At 47.0% G+C, this 17,059-nt stretch overlaps 1 protein-coding gene across 7 annotated transcripts in view; it reads left to right on the top strand.

Annotated features, from left to right (window-relative positions):
• GPM6B (glycoprotein M6B) overlaps window positions 1-17,059 on the top strand; it is a 161,616-nt gene that overhangs the window by 136,995 nt on the left and 7,562 nt on the right. For all 7 annotated transcript variants that reach the window (XM_027533083.1, XM_027533087.1, XM_027533086.1 and 4 more), the window contains 3 exons: window positions 13,170-13,356; window positions 15,035-15,191; window positions 16,255-16,426. In XM_027533083.1, coding sequence (XP_027388884.1) covers window positions 13,170-13,356; window positions 15,035-15,191; window positions 16,255-16,426 — 516 coding nt within the window. The remainder of the gene's footprint in view (window positions 1-13,169; window positions 13,357-15,034; window positions 15,192-16,254; window positions 16,427-17,059) is intronic.

Raw genomic sequence — 17,059 nt, 5'->3', positions numbered from 1 at the left:
GGTGTATAGAGTTATCACAGTTGATAATTTTTTTCAACCACATCAAAGTGAAACTCTCTTGTTTTTTCCCTGTGAGTGTGTGGTGGTAAGGAATGAACTGCTGATTCATTCACTTTGGTGCCACTTCCTGATTTGTGCTATAGCCATCGGCAGTGTTCCTGTGGAAACGTCAACAGTGGGAAAAAGTATTATCTAGTGCTATCATGAAGACAGTTTGGGCCTCCTGCACCTCTGGAGTCTTGGGGTCTCTCAAGGCTGCGCCGACCCCCCTTGGAGAGCCCCTCTTTTCTACCCTTGTGGTTCAGTGAGGAGCGATGGCCCAGACCTGCCTAAAGAGACCCTGCATTGTAAGGAGTTTCCCTGGGAATTGATGTGCACATGAAAGGTGGAGAACCAGTGCTCCTGAAGAGCAAGCTGCAAACTTTTCCTGTAAAAGGCCAGATGGTAAATATTTGGCAACTACTCAGCTCTGCCTTTGCAGCTTGAAAATACCCACATACAGTACAGAAAGGATTGAGCTCGGCCGTGTTCCAGTAAAACTTTATTTCTGGACATAGAACTTTGAATTCCATATACTTGTGTCACGAAGCAGGAGTATTCTTTGAGTTGGGTTTTTTTTCACAATCATTTCGAAATGTAAAAAAGCATGCTGAATTCACAGGCTCTGTGGAGAGCCCAGTTGGGCCCGTGGGCCACAGTTGGCTGATGTCTGCTCTAGAACACGTGTTCTCCAACTTAAGATCACTTGGGGAGCCTTTTTTTTTTAAAGCAAAAGAGCAAAACCTCTAATTCTTGAATCCCACCTCTAGAAATTGCAATTTAATTTGGTCTGGGTAAAGTCTGGATGTCAGGGCTTTCCCATGCACTCCAGGTAATTCTCTTGGGCAGCAAAATTTGTAAACTTCTGTCTGTAATATTTTTTAAACAAAGTAAGGTTATTTTAAGCTCTTGTTCTTTTTTTTAATTGTGGAGTTTGGCGGGCATGCTGGTGTCTCAGACCAGGATGGTACATGGTAGCCTGAGAGCGGGGTGTCTCATCCTTGACCCTTGGTGGCGCCTCATCCTTTGTTGTGTTTGGGGTGGGGACCGTCCTATACACTGTGGAGTGCTGAGTGTCACTGGCTTCTACCCACTACCTGCCAGTGGCACCTGCCCAGCTGTGATGACGCAGTGTCTGCACGCCTTGCCTGGGGGCAGAGTCGGCCCCAGGTGAAAACCAGGGATGTGAACATTGTGGAGCACGTGTGTGCATGCACTGTCTCAGGACTCTTCCCCCTTGGTGCTGCAGACATTGGGGTTGTGTAATTGTTGCGGGGGGCTCTCCTGTGCCCTGTAAGATATTGAGCAGCGTGCCTGGCTTCCACCCACTAGAGCCAGGAGTATCCCTTCCACCAGTCCTGACAACCCCAGGTATCTCCGGATGTCACCCCATGTCCCCGAGCGGGGCACAGTCACTCCTGGTGGAGAACTAAGTCAGGGAGACCTTGGTCCCCTACCATCCAATCTTACGTCTCTTAACTAAGGATTCTCTCTGCTTCCATTTTCCTGCTGGTTGTTTCAAAGTTGCAAACCTTGATTACTTCTTTTCTTTTTAATTTGATGGATTGTTAGGAGTTAGTAAAGTGGCAAGAAAGGTCCTGAATTGAGGGTGTGTGTGTGAGACATTCATTCCCTGGGGAAGAATCTGAGCCCTTATTGCTGCCAGCCCTCCTGGGAGCCAGCATGAGAGCTGCAGCCAGGATCACAGACAACTTGGGGCAAATGACTGGGCCGTTGTGAACTCCCAGCCATGGCAACGGGCATCTGCGAGCCCGAGGACAAAGCCAGTTTTCTTCTGTTGTTCTGCACAAAAGGTTCTAGAGATGCCGGAGACAAAATGGCCATTGAGAGGGAGAGGCATTGAGGCCCGTTTTTTTTCTCCCTACTGTGTGGTTTATATTTAAACCATCTTAGACTAATGCACACTGGAGTTTTTGTGCAAATCAAAACCGAAAAATCTCTTTAGCCACAGAGACCAGCTAAATGAAGGTTGAAGATGTGACTAACCTAATGGAGGTTCAGGAGGCCGGGTGAGAGGCACTGAGAATTACTAGTAAAATGTACTAGAAAGCCTAGCAGTGATTTGTTTTTTCCATGAGTTGTTAACAGTCATCAAAAAATGCTTTCCTTGCCCTTTTCTGGTTCATATTCACCAGCGTTGTCATTGCTGGTTTGAAGCTTGGGAAAACTCAGCATGTGGATTTATGGGAATATCCAAGAAAAGCATTGCTCTTGCTTCGCTGGCATCCACTTTGCACGGCGTGGTGCTCTGCTGATACTCAGCACCACCTAACTTTTTTTAAAAAAAAATCAGCCTGGCCTTTGACTTCTCCTGCTGGGGACAGCCCAAAACCCAGGTGCTTTCTGAATGGGGGAGGTGAGGGGATAGGTCTGTGTTCTCAGACCCTGTCAGTGGTATGACACTAAAGCATCTTTGTTGTGAAAAATCTGAGCTTAACAGTGCTTGCTTGGCTCAGAAGAAACACTCTAGTGGCACTCTTTTCAAGGCGGCTGAACAGCTTGGAACACTGTGTTTTTCTTCGTTGTGGCCCCTGGAACTTGCCACTTGATTTGCAAGTGGCTGGAGTTAGGGCCAAGCCCAGTAGGCTTTGGAAAAAACACCAAACATGGTTGCACACAAAAGCAGGCACTTCACAGGGACTCGGGGCTCCGCACCTGGGACTGGACAGATGGGACTGGTGACTGGCAGTGGGCTTCTCAGACTTCCACGTTCACTCCTGGGGACTTGTTCTCACGCAGATTCCACTGACCCGACTGGGCTGGGGTGGGGCCTGAGACTCTGCATTTCCCCCAAACTCCCTGCTAAAGCTCTTGCTGCTTGTCCAAGGACCATGCCTGGCAAAAGAAAGGGTCTAAAGCACTTGGAACTGCTCAGTGCTCCCATGTCTTTCCTTGACCTCTGAAAGTTTTCATTGCGATCCTGAAGCTGACAGCATCCAGCATCAGCTCATCTGAGCTACAGACCCATGTGTCTGATCACCCCCTGGAATCTCTCCCTTCGGATGGCATCAGGACACCTCAAAGTCAGCATGTCTAAAACTGAACTCAACATCTTAAAAAAAAAATTTTTTTTAAATTTAAGTATAGGGACTTCCCAGGTGGTGCTAGTGGTAAAGAACCCGTCTGCTAAAGCAGGAGACATAAGAGATGCTGATTCGATCCCTGGGTCTGGAAGATCCCCTGGATAAGGGCATGGCAACCCACTCCAGTATTCTTGCCTGGAGAATGCCATGGACAGAGAAGCCTGGTGGGCTACAGTCCATGGGGTTGCAAAAGAGTCGGACACGACTGAAGTGACTTAGCATGCAAGCACACATAATTAAGAAGATTGGATAGTCATATAAGTGAATCCATATTTCATGGATTTCCATATTTCATGCAGGAAAATCTGTGCCCATTTAACTACAAATGTGACTCAATTATAGACATATAGACATTCTTTTTTAAGATTCTTTTTCTTTATGATTTATCACAGGATGTTGAATATAGTTCCCTGTGCTATACAGTAAAGCCGTGTTGTTTACCCATCTTATACGTAAAAGTTTACATCTGCTGGTCCCTCTATTAGCCTCTGCCAGCTTCATTCTGTATTCCAAGGCCAAATTTGCCTGTTACCCCAGGTGTTTCTTGACTTCCTACTTTTGCATTCCAGTCCCCTATAATGAAAAGGACATCTTTTTTGGATGTTAGTTCTAAAAGGTCTTGTAGATCTTCACAGAATCATTCAACTTCAGCTTCTTCAGCATTACTGGTTGGGGCATAGGCTTGGATTACCGTGATATTGAATGGTTTGCCTTGGAAACACACACAGATCATTCTGTCGTTTTTGAGATTGCATCCAAGTACTGCATTTCGGACTCTTTTGTTGACCGTGATGGCTACTCCATTTCTTCTGAGGGATTCCTGCCCGCAGTAGTAGATATAATGGCCATCTGAGTTAAATTCACCCATTCCAGTCCATTTTAGTTTGCTGATTCCTAGAATGTCGACATTCACTCTTGCCATCTCCTGTTTGACCACTTCCAATTTGCCTTGATTCATGGACCTGACATTCCAGGTTCCTATGCAATATTGCTCTTTACAGCATCGGACCTTGCTTCTATCAACAGTCACATCCACAGCTGGGTATTGTTTTTGCTTTGGCTCCATCCCTTCATTCTTTCTGGAGTTATTTCTCCACTGATCTCCTGTAGCATATTGGGTACCTACCGAACTGGGGAGTTCCTCTTTCAGTATCCTACCATTTTGCCTTTTCATACTGTTCATGGGGTTCTCAAGGCAAGAATATTGAAGTGGTTTGCCATTCCCTTCTCCAGTGGACCACATTCTGTCAGATCTCTCCACCATGACCTGTCTGTCCTGGGTGGCCCCACATGGCATGGCTTAGTTTCATTGAGTTAGACAAGGCTGTGGTCCGTGTGATCAGATTGGCTAGTTTTCTGTGATTATGGTTTCAGTATGTCTGCCTTCTGATGCCCTCTCACAACACCTACCAGCTTACTTGGGTTTCTCTTACCTTGGACGTGGGGTATCTCTTCACGGCTGCTCCAGCAAAGTGCAGCTGCTGCTCCTTACCTTGGACAAGGGGTATCTCCTCACCGCTGCCCCTCCTGACCTTGAACATGGAGTAGCTCCTCTTGGCCCTCCTGCCCCCATGCAGCCACTGCTCCTTGGACGTGGGGTTGTTCATCTCCGCCACCGCTCCTGACCTCGGGCATGGGGTAGCTCCTCTCAGCCGCTGCCCCTGACCTCGGGTACATGGACATCACCAGATGTCAACACCAAAATCAGACTGATTATATTCTTTGTAGCCAAAGATGGAAAAGCTCTATACAGTCAGCAAAAACAAGACCAGGAGCTGACTGTGGCTCAGATCATGAACTCCTTATTGCCAAATTCAGACTTTAATTGAAGAAAGTAGGGAAAACCACTAGACCATTCAGGTATGACCTAAATCAAATCCCTTATGATTATACAGTGGAAGTGAGAAATAGATTTAAGGGACTAGATCTGATAGACAGAGGGCCTGATGAACTATGGACGGAGGTTTGTGACATTGTACAGGTGACAGGGATCAAGATCATCCTCATGGAAAAGAAACGCAAAAAAGCAAAATAGCTGTGAAAAGAAGAGAAGTGAAAAGCAAAGGAGAAAAGGAAAGATATACCCATTTGAATGCAGAGTTCCAAAGAATAGCAAAGAGAGATAAGAAAGCCTTCCTCAGCGATCAATGCAAAGAAATAGAGGAAAACAACAGAATGGGAAAGACTAGAGATCTCTTCAAGAAAATTAGAGATACCAAGGGAACGTTTCATGCAAAGATGGGCTCGATAAAGGACAGAAATGGTACGGACCTAACAGAAGCAGAGGATATTAAAGAAGAGGTGGCAAGAATACATAGAACTGTACAAAAAAGATCTTCACAACCCAGATAATCACGATGGTGTGATCACTCATCTAGAGCCAGACATCCTGGAATGTGAAGTCAAGTGGGCCTTAGGAAGCATGAACTATGGCTTAGTACTTTGGCTTTGTTCATAGCTTTAGCACTGTGAACAAAGCTAGTGGAGGTGATGGAATTCCAGTGGAGCTATTTCAAATCCTCAAAGATGATACTGTGAAAGTGCTACACTCAATATGCCAGCAAATTTGGAAAACTCAGCAGTGGCCACAGGACTGGAAAAGGTCAGTTTTCATTCCAATCCCAAAGAAAGGCAATGCCAAAGAATGCTCAAACTACCGCACAATTGCACTCATCTCACACGCTAGTAAAGTAATGCTCAAAATTCTCCAAGTCAGGCTTCAGCAAATACATGAACCGTGAACTTCCAGATGTTCAAGCTGGTTTTAGAAAAGGCAGAGGAACCAGAGATCAAATTGCCAACATCTGCTGGATCATCAAAAAAGCAAGAGAGTTCCAGAAAAACATCTATTTCTGCTTTATTGACTATGCCAAAGCCTTTGACTCTGTGGATCACAATAAACTGTGGAAAATTCTGAAAGTGATGGGAATACCAGACCACCTGACCTGCCTCTTGAGAAACCTATATGCAGGTCAGGAAGCAACAGTTAGAACTGGACATGGAACAACAGACTGGTTCCAAATAGGAAAAGGTGTATGTCAAGGCTGTATATTGTCACCCTGCTTATTTAACTTATATGTAGAGTATATCATGAGAAACGCTGGGCTGGAGGAAGCACAAGCTAGAATCAAGATTGCCGGGAGAAATATCAATAACCTCAGATATGCAGATGACACCACCCTTATGGCAGAAAGTGAAGAGGAACTAAAAAGCCTCTTGATGAAAGTGAAAGAGAAGAGTGAAGAAGTTGGCTTAAAGCTCAACATTCAGAAAACAAAGATCATGGCATCTGGTCCCATCACTTCATGGCAAATAGATGGGGAAACAGTGTCAGACTTTTTTGGGCTCCAAAATCACTGCAGATGGTGATTGCAGCCATGAAATTAAAAGACGCTTACTCCTTGGAAGGAAAGTCATGACCAACCTAGATAGCATATTCAAAAGCAGAGACATTACTTTGCCAACAAAGGTCTGTCTAGTCAAGGCTATGGTTTTTCCTGTGGTCATGTATGGATGTGAGAGTTGGACTGTGAAGAAAGCCGAGCACCGAAGAATTGATGCTCTTGAACTGTGGTGTTGGAGAAGACTCTTAAGAGTCCCTTGAACTGCAAGGAAGTCCAACCAGTCCATCCTAAAGGAGATCAGTCCTGGGTGTTCATTGGAAGGACTGATGCTGAAGCTGAAACTCCAATACTTTGGCCACCTCATGTGAAGGGTTGCCTCATTGGAAACGACCCTGATGCTGGGAGGGATTGGGGGCTGGAGGAGAAGGGGACGACAGAGGATGAGAAGGCTGGATGGCATCAGCAACTTGATGCACATGAGTCTGAGTGAACTCCGGGAGTTGGTGATGGACAGGGAGGCCTGGAGTGCTGCGATTCATGGGGTCATAAAGAGTCGGACACGACTGAGCAACTGAACTGAACTGAGTCCCTCACTTCCAGTCCTTCCTTCCCCCATGCCTCTTCCCCTTGGCAACAACAAGTGTGACCTCTGTGTTCATGAGTCTGTTTCCGTTTCATAGACAGGTTCATTTTGTGCCATATTTTAGGTTCCACATATAAGTAATATTGTATTTGTCCTTCTCTTTCAAACTCACTTCACTTAGTATGCATGCATGTTGCTTCAAATGGCATTATTTCATCCTTTTTCATGGCTGAGTAGTATTCCGTTGTATGTATTTACCATATCTTCTTTCTCCATTCCTCTGTCAATGGACATTGAGGTTGTTTCCATGTCTTGGCTGTTGTAAACATAGCTGCTATGAACATAGAGAAGCATGTTATCTTTTTAGATTAGAGTTTTGTCTGGGTATATGTCCAGGAGTGGGATTGCTGGATCATATGGTAACTCTACTTTTGGTTTTTTGAGGAACTTCCACACTATTCTCCATAGTGGCTGCACCAATTTACTTTCCCACCAACAGTGTAGGAGGGTTAAACTCGGCGCTGTCCTCAAAGCCTAGCCCTCCTGTGTCAACCCCAGCTCAAGGAACAGCACAGCACCATGGGGTTCCATGTGCAGAAATGGAGGAGTTACTCTTGGTACTCAGCACCCATCCCCAACCCCTCCTTTGGGTTCACACCAAGTTGTGCCCATTTGCCATTTCAAACCTCTCTCTGACGCATCCCTTTCTTCCACTTCTGCTGCCTTTGCCCTGGTCCGAGCACCTGTCCTCTTTTGCCTGCACCATTGCAGCAAGCTATTCACCTCCAGGGCCACTTTGTTCCTATCACATCCTCCAGAGGAATCTTCTGCAGCCCCAGTCTGTTCCCCAGGGTCAGAAAGGCTTGGTGGTGTCCTGTGATTCTGAGGCTAAAGTCCAGATCTCTTTGGGTGGCCTGGAAAGCCTCCAGTGCATCCAGCTCCCCTAGACCCCTCCTGCCTTCCTTGCCCCACCCTCCTCTCGTACTCTCTCTGTTCTGGCATCATCTTCCATGCCCAGGAACGCACCCTGTCCTTTTCCCCCACAGAGCTTTTGTTCACGCAGTTCCTGTTTGCTGGAACACCCTCCCTAACCACCCATCCTTCATGTCTAAGCTTCATGTCTAAGCTGTGGAGGCTGTCCCTGGTTACCCTCCAAAAGCCTGAGTAAGTCCCTACTGTTTCCTAGCACTTCTGATCCCCACGCCATTTGGATAATGTCTGTTTTCCCCCAGGCTATAAACTGCATTAGCATGTAGCTCGCCTGTCTTAGCTCGCTGTCGAGTCCCCAGTGTCCAGCCCAGTCCATGGGACCTCAGACACTTGGGTGAGCATTGAATGTGCTAATGGAATGAGATGGAATAAATGGACAGCTGTGCCCTCCCTCCCAGTGCTCTTGTCCTCACCCATATCTGTTACTACCCTGCTTAATTGACAGCTTCCATCCAATTAGGCCTTTAAGAAACCCCAGTACCTGAGATGATGATAACAGCAAGGTTATGGGGAAAAGCTTCTCCTGTTCCGGTGAGAGCTGAGCTGCACCTTCAGGTGACCCCATACCAACTGCGTCTTTGAAACGTGTCACAGGGCGTTTCACGTGGCTTCTTTGGTTCTATTGAGAACTTATTTTAATCATTGACTCATTCGCCATGGGTGGTCCTTCACAGCCTGCTGTCTTAGTACCTTGAAGACCATCGTTGCATAGGTTTTGTTCAGTTCGGCTGTGGTTTCAGGCTGGAGGATAAACTAGCTCTCTGATACTCCATCTTGGCCAGAAGCCAGGAATCGTTTCATGGTGTTCGGTATTTATTGTCACAGAGTTTGGTAATAAAAGAAAGCTGGTGGGGCTGCCACAGTGAAGAGCTAGTGCGACTCGTTAAGACTGTGGTTCTCAGATTTGAGCCTCTGTGGGACTCATCTGAAAGCCCAGATGCCGGCTACCCCGCCGCAGCGCTGATTTTCTGATTCAGCTGTTCTGGGGTGGGACCCGAGACTCTGCATCTTTCCCATATTCACAGGTGATGTTGGTGCTCCTTGTCCTCAGACCACAGTCTGCATGTCAGTGCCTCCAGATAGGGGTCTGCAAACTTTTTCTGGAAATAGTAACTGTTGCAGGCTTTGTAAGCCATGCACTCTCTGTCACAGCTACCCAGCTCTGCCTTGGTAGAGCAGAAATAGCCGCCAGCAATTTGTCAATGAAGGGGTGTAAGCTGTGTTCCAATAAAACTTTATTGGCAAAATCACAGGCTCTAGTTTGCAGATCCCTGGTTTAGCAGAACCTGGAGCATTGGCTCTGTTGGGAGTAGTACAGTGGGTGATTCCTACTCCCTCTCAGAGCAAAGGGGAAGCTAGTAATTCTCCCACATGCCAGGCATTTGACCTCATGGGACGGTTGCTGTGCTCAGGACAACGTGGTAGGTAGGCAAGGTGACATCTGCCTTTCTAGGCTGTATTTCTATCTGACACTGAAATAAAACCGTGCCACGGTGGGCATATAAAGTAGGAAGAACCCCTCCCGTCTCCTCTCACCCAGGAGTAAGTATACCCAGGACTGGCTCCGTAATTTGTAGGCCAAGTGCAAAATTGAAAATTCAGACACCCTTGTGCAGAAAGTAGTAAGAATGTCAAGATGGCAGTAGTGGAGCATTATAGTAAACCCAGGACCCAATGGGGCTGTGCCAGTGTATTCCTGTGAGGCTAGCTTGAACGCACAGTGTCACCATGGCCTCCACCCCCTACCTCTGCCACACTCATACCCATAGGTCAGAAATGCTCTTAATGTGAGGACACTAACAGTATTGATATCATATTTTAGAAACATATTTGGCTTTTTCTTGCCAGTTTTTTGCAGCACTCTTGGTTCCTCTGGGATAAGCGTGTGGCATATGACCAAATTACCCAGTGTTCAAAGATATGTTACACAGTGTAAGGAGAGATGGCTTCTAGACTGACAGAAAATATACAGTGGGGAGCAATCCATCCACAGCTGGTTGGATATCCACCAGAAATGCGTTTTTAGCCTTGTGGGTAACTGGCCAACCATGTTAGAATAAGCTCTGTATCCAGTTCTCTTATTTCCTGTAATTTTTTCCCAGGATGTATTTCACAGGCTCTGGCTCCTGGTGGCCAGCGGGGTCCATAAGAGTTTTAGGTGTGCACATGCAACAGCCCTGACCAATATGGAGACTTCTACAGGAGCCAGAGCTCTATGTTCATAAATAAAACCCACCAAAAACCTAAGAGCATTGGCTTCTGCTGAGAGAGTATGCTTCATTGAAGTGATCCCGAAAGTCTTGAGTCTCTGGTTTCCCCTGCTGTTCTAGAACTAGTCCATGAGAAAGACAAATTGGAGGAAAATGTTAGCCTTGATCTAGTGGTGAATTGGGGACTGAAGAGCATCATTCTTCTGATCCCCCCTTGTCTGTTTTGAGCCACGGAACAGCTGTGGCATTTCCTTTGAAAGAAGCAGACAGCTCTAGCCCATGTGGAGGAAAGATTGTTTTGAAGTTGCAACCATGGATTTGGAAGGTTGAGTTCTCTTGTTACAGGGTGAGTGCACTGCACTATAACACCTAACCATAACCCCAAATGATGAGAAAGGATGTAGGCTTAGTAAGATAATGTACACCAGTAATATGCAGATTTCTTCAAATTGTATCAGTGTCCCCATGTCAGCTGTTCACATATTTGGCATCCTAGGTTTTACTGTAGAAAGCCTTTCAGGATCCCTCTCCAATTTGAATTATATTTCCTCCTGTCCTTCTGTCTCTCTCTCCTCCACCTGACCATCCACTGGCCCTCCAGCAGCCTCTGTCTTGGTAGTCATCACAGTGTGCCATAGAAATTGTTACTCATCTAACTGATCTCCTTGAAGGCAAGGAATGCGTCTTATTTTATGTTTGTATTCCCAGTGCCAACAACAGTGCTTATCACCCTCTAGATCTTCAAAAAGGACCGAATGAATGAAATCCAAAGTAAAACTCAGAACCTAGCTCATGTCACAAGAGAGTATGTGGCAGGTCAAAATTGATCTTCCACAATAGCAGTGTTCTCCAGTGAGAGAATCTCCTGTATCTGTTCTGTCCAAGATGATAGCCAAAAGCCCATGTGGCTCTTGAGCACGTAAAATGTGACTTTCTACAAAGGAAGAGCTGAAGTTTTGATTTTGAGTAATTTAAACAGCCACATATGCCCAGTGGCCACCATCTTGGCCAACACAGTCTCAAGGCCACACATCTCTATCCAATAAGGACCAGAGATAACTTCATTAGCTATGGAAGCAGGCATTCATCTTGTGCCTAACTTCATCATGGAGCCTGAGAATGGGAGAAGTGGGGATGATACAACACAAGAAAAAAGAGGTCTATTTTCTCTCTTGTATGATGCAACACACATATCAAGGCCAAGAATTTTAGTTGCTGTTGGTTTGGGAGCCTGGAGAATTTGGACTTTTAGTTGTGTTCCTCTTACCTCACTTCACCCTGCTAGGAAGTCACGGGACAAAATGAGATTGACCTCCATCATCTGTGTTCACAAATCTCACATGTCCGAATCTCTTTAAGGTAGCGACTTGCTAGTGGACTTGAACTGTATTGTGTACTGGGTCCCATTTTGGGTGGTTTCATCAATCCATTTCAGGGAGGTCGGTCTTCTTGAAAACAGCTGGTCATCTTTTGAAATGAAAGGAAGAACACTTTCTTATGAGGGCCTGGCATTTTTACTTTCCAGTGAACTGAAGAGAGATATATGGGGTTATCTCCTAGGGTAGGTTTAAGCAAATGCTAGTTTAGCATGGAATGATCATCAAAATGGAAAGGCCTAGCTCCAGTGTTTCATGCTGGGTAGTCATTCCCTATCTACTGTAAAGGCCGTTTGGGGGAAAGAAATTTAGCCACCTTAATGTGCTTGCCCTGAAGTCATGAACTGCTCTTGATTGCTGTTAAACATCATAATGCATTCAGAGTTCGATTTCCCTGACAAGCCATTTAGTTAAGGGTCTGGATAGTATAAACAGGGACGCGAGGTCAGGAGAGGGACCGACATTACCCTGAGGCCTGCAGTGCTCCACTGAAACATAAAATGTCTCCAAACTGAAAATGTCACCTGACTCAGTCCCTGGGGAGGTCTTTATGGACATCTCAAGTCAAAGTTGATTTGAAAAATGAATGAGTTTAATTTCTCTCAAGAATGAAGAGTGAACTGTGGCTCTCTCCTTCATTTCACTTCATGGGTGCTCATTTTGTCCCCTCCCACCCCAACCCTGTTCCTTTTCCCTCTTCAAGTACTTAAACGTCACCCACCGGTTCTGGGTTCTTGCTCTCAACATGTGCATTGGGCGGGGGCAGGTGGAAGCTGAGGAGGTGGGTTCGGGGGATGAGTATGATTAAATTGCTTGTGCTGCCTGGCTCTGGGGGAACATTTTTATTTAAAAGCTGAGCTGATTTCTGGTATTGACATGAATGAAACCTGAGTGGGCCCATTTGAGTAGATCTGGGTGGCTTGGTACTTCTAGGGACCCATATGCCCACCCCCTTTCCAGACTGATTCCCTTGATATTTTTCTGATCACAGCAATAGTGTAATTACTGTATTTGACTCTTCTGGTTGCCCAGGAGGTCAGAGGCTGGGGAAAGCCATTGGCTGCTGCGAAAATAGAGAAATAGCTACCTGAAACCCCATAAGGGTGAGGCTGGGGGGAACTTGACGGTCACTTGTCTTCATAGAACGGCAGCCTCACTGCAGTTCTTCTGACATTGTTAGTGGGGTGACTGCTTCTCATTGTCACTTGAGCAGGGGTCCCCTAACCTCAACCCTGGGTCAATCAGGAAGCGGTACAGTTGTGCCTTACTCCATAACCATTTGTCACTTAGCTGCTCTGCCACACACCCCGAGCAAATTAAGCTTCATTTCCCATTGAAGCCCCCAGGTCCTCACCCACAGAAGCAGATGAGGGCAGCTCCTCTTAGCCTCTGCGATGCTGAGCTGTTACCCAAAGAGCACGCGGGGCAGAGGGAAGAGTCGACCTTCTCTGTTAATGCGCGGTCTTCATGAAGTCGTAGGCGTTTTACCCTTACCAGCCATGTTTTCTCCCCCCTGGGTCCAGGCTGCTTTGAATGCTGCATCAAGTGTCTGGGCGGAGTCCCCTACGCCTCCCTGGTGGCCACCATCCTCTGCTTCTCGGGTGTCGCCCTGTTCTGCGGCTGTGGGCATGTGGCTCTGGCAGGCACCGTGGCGATCCTGGAGCAGCACTTCTCCACCAACACCAGCGACCATGCCCTGCTGAGTGAAGTGTAAGTTGCCTCCTTCCTTTTAGAAGTGCATTTAAAGTGCCACCACCCCAGGAGGGTTGCAGAAATACTGCTGTGGGCACCCCTGGGAGAAAATGGATGCCTTTCATTCACGCTCCCCAGGGGCAGACAGGAAAAGGGCCAGGAAAGAAGGGAAAAGGAAAAGGGCCAGGAAAGAAGGGAAAAGAAAGGGCCAGGAGTGCAGTGGGTGTTGGGGACCTGGGATAGGACTGCGCCTGGGGAATGGGACGGTGCACACATAAGACACAAGGCACGGGTGGCCAAGGGGGATGGTGGCAACACTGCCCATCCTCTCACCAAGGGTTACCACAGTCCCCAAGTAACAGATGCCCTCCGGTGCTGTCAGAGAAAATGGCCAGCCCTGGCCTGGTAGGAGCCTGTCAAGGACTTAGCCCCACCCGAAGTCTACAGGAGCAGGACCTGGATGTTCATTCTTCAAGCAGAGGAAAAATCCCCAGGGATCCTCCAGTTCAGAAAAGGGGAAGTTTTAGGGGTATGGCCTCAGCCCTGCTGTCCTAGAATCCTCTTGAGTGTCCAACTCCCATGCATGGATTCTCATAAGCGTGCCTGCCTGGCAGCAGTGTATTGATGATTATCTTCGCGTGTCTTCCCCTGCCCCTCACTGTTTGCTTTTTCCTTCCTTACTCCCAAAGTTTGACAGTCTTTAGGTGCCTTGTGATTGGGAGATACTTTTCTACCAGCCCTTTGAAAAAGGCAGGAATGAATTTTTATGAAATAATAAGGGAAGCATGTTGGAAGAGTCCTTGGAAATTTTTTTATCTGTGAAATGATTCAAAGAAATCAGCAGTGGGGGAGGCCATGAGGAGGATCAAGCAGGACAAGGGATTCAATGAGTGCAAACTGGGTACAAAAAAAGACCAAGAAATATTTACCATGACTGAGCCTCAGGAAAGCATGGTAGTTTAATTAGCTGGTGATGTTGGTAAATGGCTCTCAAAGTTGGAAGAATGTTTTTTTAAAAAATCCAAAGGTCTGTGTTTCACCCCAGGCTGAGTCATAATCTCTGGGGATAGGACCCAGGTACCTGTAGTCTCTTACCAGCTGGTTCCACTGGGCAGCCAAAGGTTGTCATCTGCATTTCTGTGGGGTTTCATAGGACAAAATTAGATGTGAATTAACTTTTTGTATCTTAAACCTGCTTGATACATTATCACTTGTGTTATGACAGTGTCTTGCGCAGAAAGTGTTTGCCTGAGTTACTCCATAGAGAGGCCATGAATGCTTACTTAGGGGTTTTAGCAGAAAACCATTAATCACAAAGCCTGGTTGGGAGACATTCTGATGTGGTGGAAGGAACAGACCATCCACTGGACCCAAGTTGAAATGCTGGCTGTATGTGTGTCCTGGATGAGTGGCTGTAACTCATCAATCTCTGCATTTACTTACATGCAAAGGAGTATCATCTAGTAAGTCCATTGGGGCCCCGCCCAAAGGAAACATCTCCCTCATCTGGGAAGTTGCCCACCCCTTGGAAGAAGGGTCCAGGTTGCTGTGGTCTGGGCAGGGGTGCCTATCTGCAGCACCCCCACCGAAGCCATCAGTGGGTCGGCTGTCACAGGGTGTCACCTACCCTCACAGCCTCCCTCCAGAGGCCAAAATCAGGCCGCAAATGTAACCACTTGGGATCTTCTTTTCACAGAATTCAGCTGATGCAGTATGTCATCTACGGAATTGCATCCTTTTTCTTCTTGTATGGGATCATTCTGCTGGCAGAAGGCTTCTACACCACGAGTGCAGTGAAAGAACTGCACGGGGAGTTTAAAACAACCGCCTGTGGCCGGTGCATCAGTGGGATGGTGAGTATGCATGAAATGATACGAAATTCAAGTTTTTTCTGTCTGGTATGGTTTTTGGCACCCGCTCCCCTTTGCTGACATGTGGTCTGTGACTGCATTCACTCAGCAAAGCTGAGGCGTGTCTGTGACCCAGTGGAACCTGACCAGTTCCTTCTCTGGCCTTTCACGGACAGTGTTTGCTGACCTCTGGCCTAGCAGAGGACAGAGCTTAAAAGGGGCTCGGTAAGAGAAAGGGGCAGAGAGTGCTCTATCACAAAAGGAGATTCAGGGGTGGAGGGAGAGGTGGGAAGGAGGCATTTTTGGAGTTGGAGTTGGGGGGGTTGTTGAAGTGGGGTTTATAATGGCCTATGCCAAGCAGCTGGATGTGTGGGTCTGGCATTTGAAAACTTGTCAGATGTGAAGAAAACAGCTGGGGAGTTGAGAGAGATGCACTCACATGGAGGCAGAAAGTCATGGAAGGAGGAAGATAAACACACAGGCTGCAGGGCTGAGGACACCAAATGAGCTCTCTGCTGTCCTGAGGTGAAGACTCTTAAAGGTGTAAAACCAAGCAAGACTAGAGGGAAATGAGCATTTGAGCAGGTTTACTGTGCACTAAGCTTGTGTTCATGGCTATTGTAAATGTAGTAAAGGCGCATCTAATGCTTTTTAGTAATTTCACAGGATCATGAAACTACCCAGGTTCTTTTCCACAAAGAGCTTCCTGTAGTGGTGGCTGTTCTACAGCCCATCTATTATGTAGAATAAAGGCAATTTGGAACAGAGTTCTGATGCAGTGGCCTGTGAGAGCATCCACACACCTTGGTAAGTGTGGAACTGATATTTACAAGGCACGGCTGAAGGAGGCCCTGCCCCAGCTAGCTCAGTGACCTTGGACAAGGGACAGCCTGCCTTGGCCACTCACGTCCTTACTAAATAGGGAACTGCAAAGTTCCAAAACTTCCCTTGTATCTGCTATGGTCCAGTGACTGCATCCAGCAAGTTCAGTATTAGGAGAAATATATTATTCTTCCTCCCAGGGATTACACTGGTTGGTGAAGATTCTTTCTCCTTCTTGTCCTAGTTCGTCTTCCTCACCTATGTGTTGGGAGTGGCCTGGCTGGGTGTGTTTGGTTTCTCGGCAGTGCCAGTGTTTATGTTCTACAACATATGGTCCACCTGTGAAGTCATCAAGTCCCCCCAAACCAACGGGACAGCAGGAGTGGAGCAGATCTGTGTGGACATCCGGCAATATGGTACTTCCTGCGCAGTCCCATAATCTGTTTGTGTTCTATGTGCATATGCAGGTCTAAATTATTATAGGGTCATAATAATAATAATTCTAATAATCATTAGGATGGAGAAGAGCAGAAGAAAGCAGAGAAGACTGAAGAAACGAGACTCTGGAGATCAGGGGATGAGACCCTAGAGACTCAGGAGAGGAACTCGGGAGACTTGGGAGACGAGACCCAAGACTGGAGACTTTGGAGATCTGGATAGGAGACTCAGGAGAGGAGACACTGGACAGTAGACTCAGGAGAGGAGACTTAGGAGACTAAGGAGATAAGATGAGACTTAGGCTACTCAGGACAGGACAGTTAGGAGACTCGGGAGACAACACAGTGGAGACTCAGGAGATGAGACTCTGGAGACGAGACCCTGGATAGCAGACTCAGGAGCAGAGTCAGGAGACTCAGGAGACAAGACCTCGGAGTCTTAGGAGAAGAGACACTAGAGACTCAGGAGATGAGATCCTGGAGAGCAGACTCAGGAGAGGAGACTGAGAGGAGATGAGAGTTAGGAGACTCAGGAGATGAGACCCCAGGGTCTCAGGACAGGAGACTGTGAAGAGGAGACTCATGAGAGGAGATTTAGGCTACTCATGAGCA

The sequence above is a fragment of the Bos indicus x Bos taurus genome, chromosome X (assembly GCF_003369695.1).
Source record: "Bos indicus x Bos taurus breed Angus x Brahman F1 hybrid chromosome X, Bos_hybrid_MaternalHap_v2.0, whole genome shotgun sequence".
NCBI lineage: Eukaryota > Metazoa > Chordata > Mammalia > Artiodactyla > Bovidae > Bos > Bos indicus x Bos taurus.
Note: the sequence above shows the minus strand (reverse complement) of the source record. Positions and strands in the feature narration are given on the sequence as shown.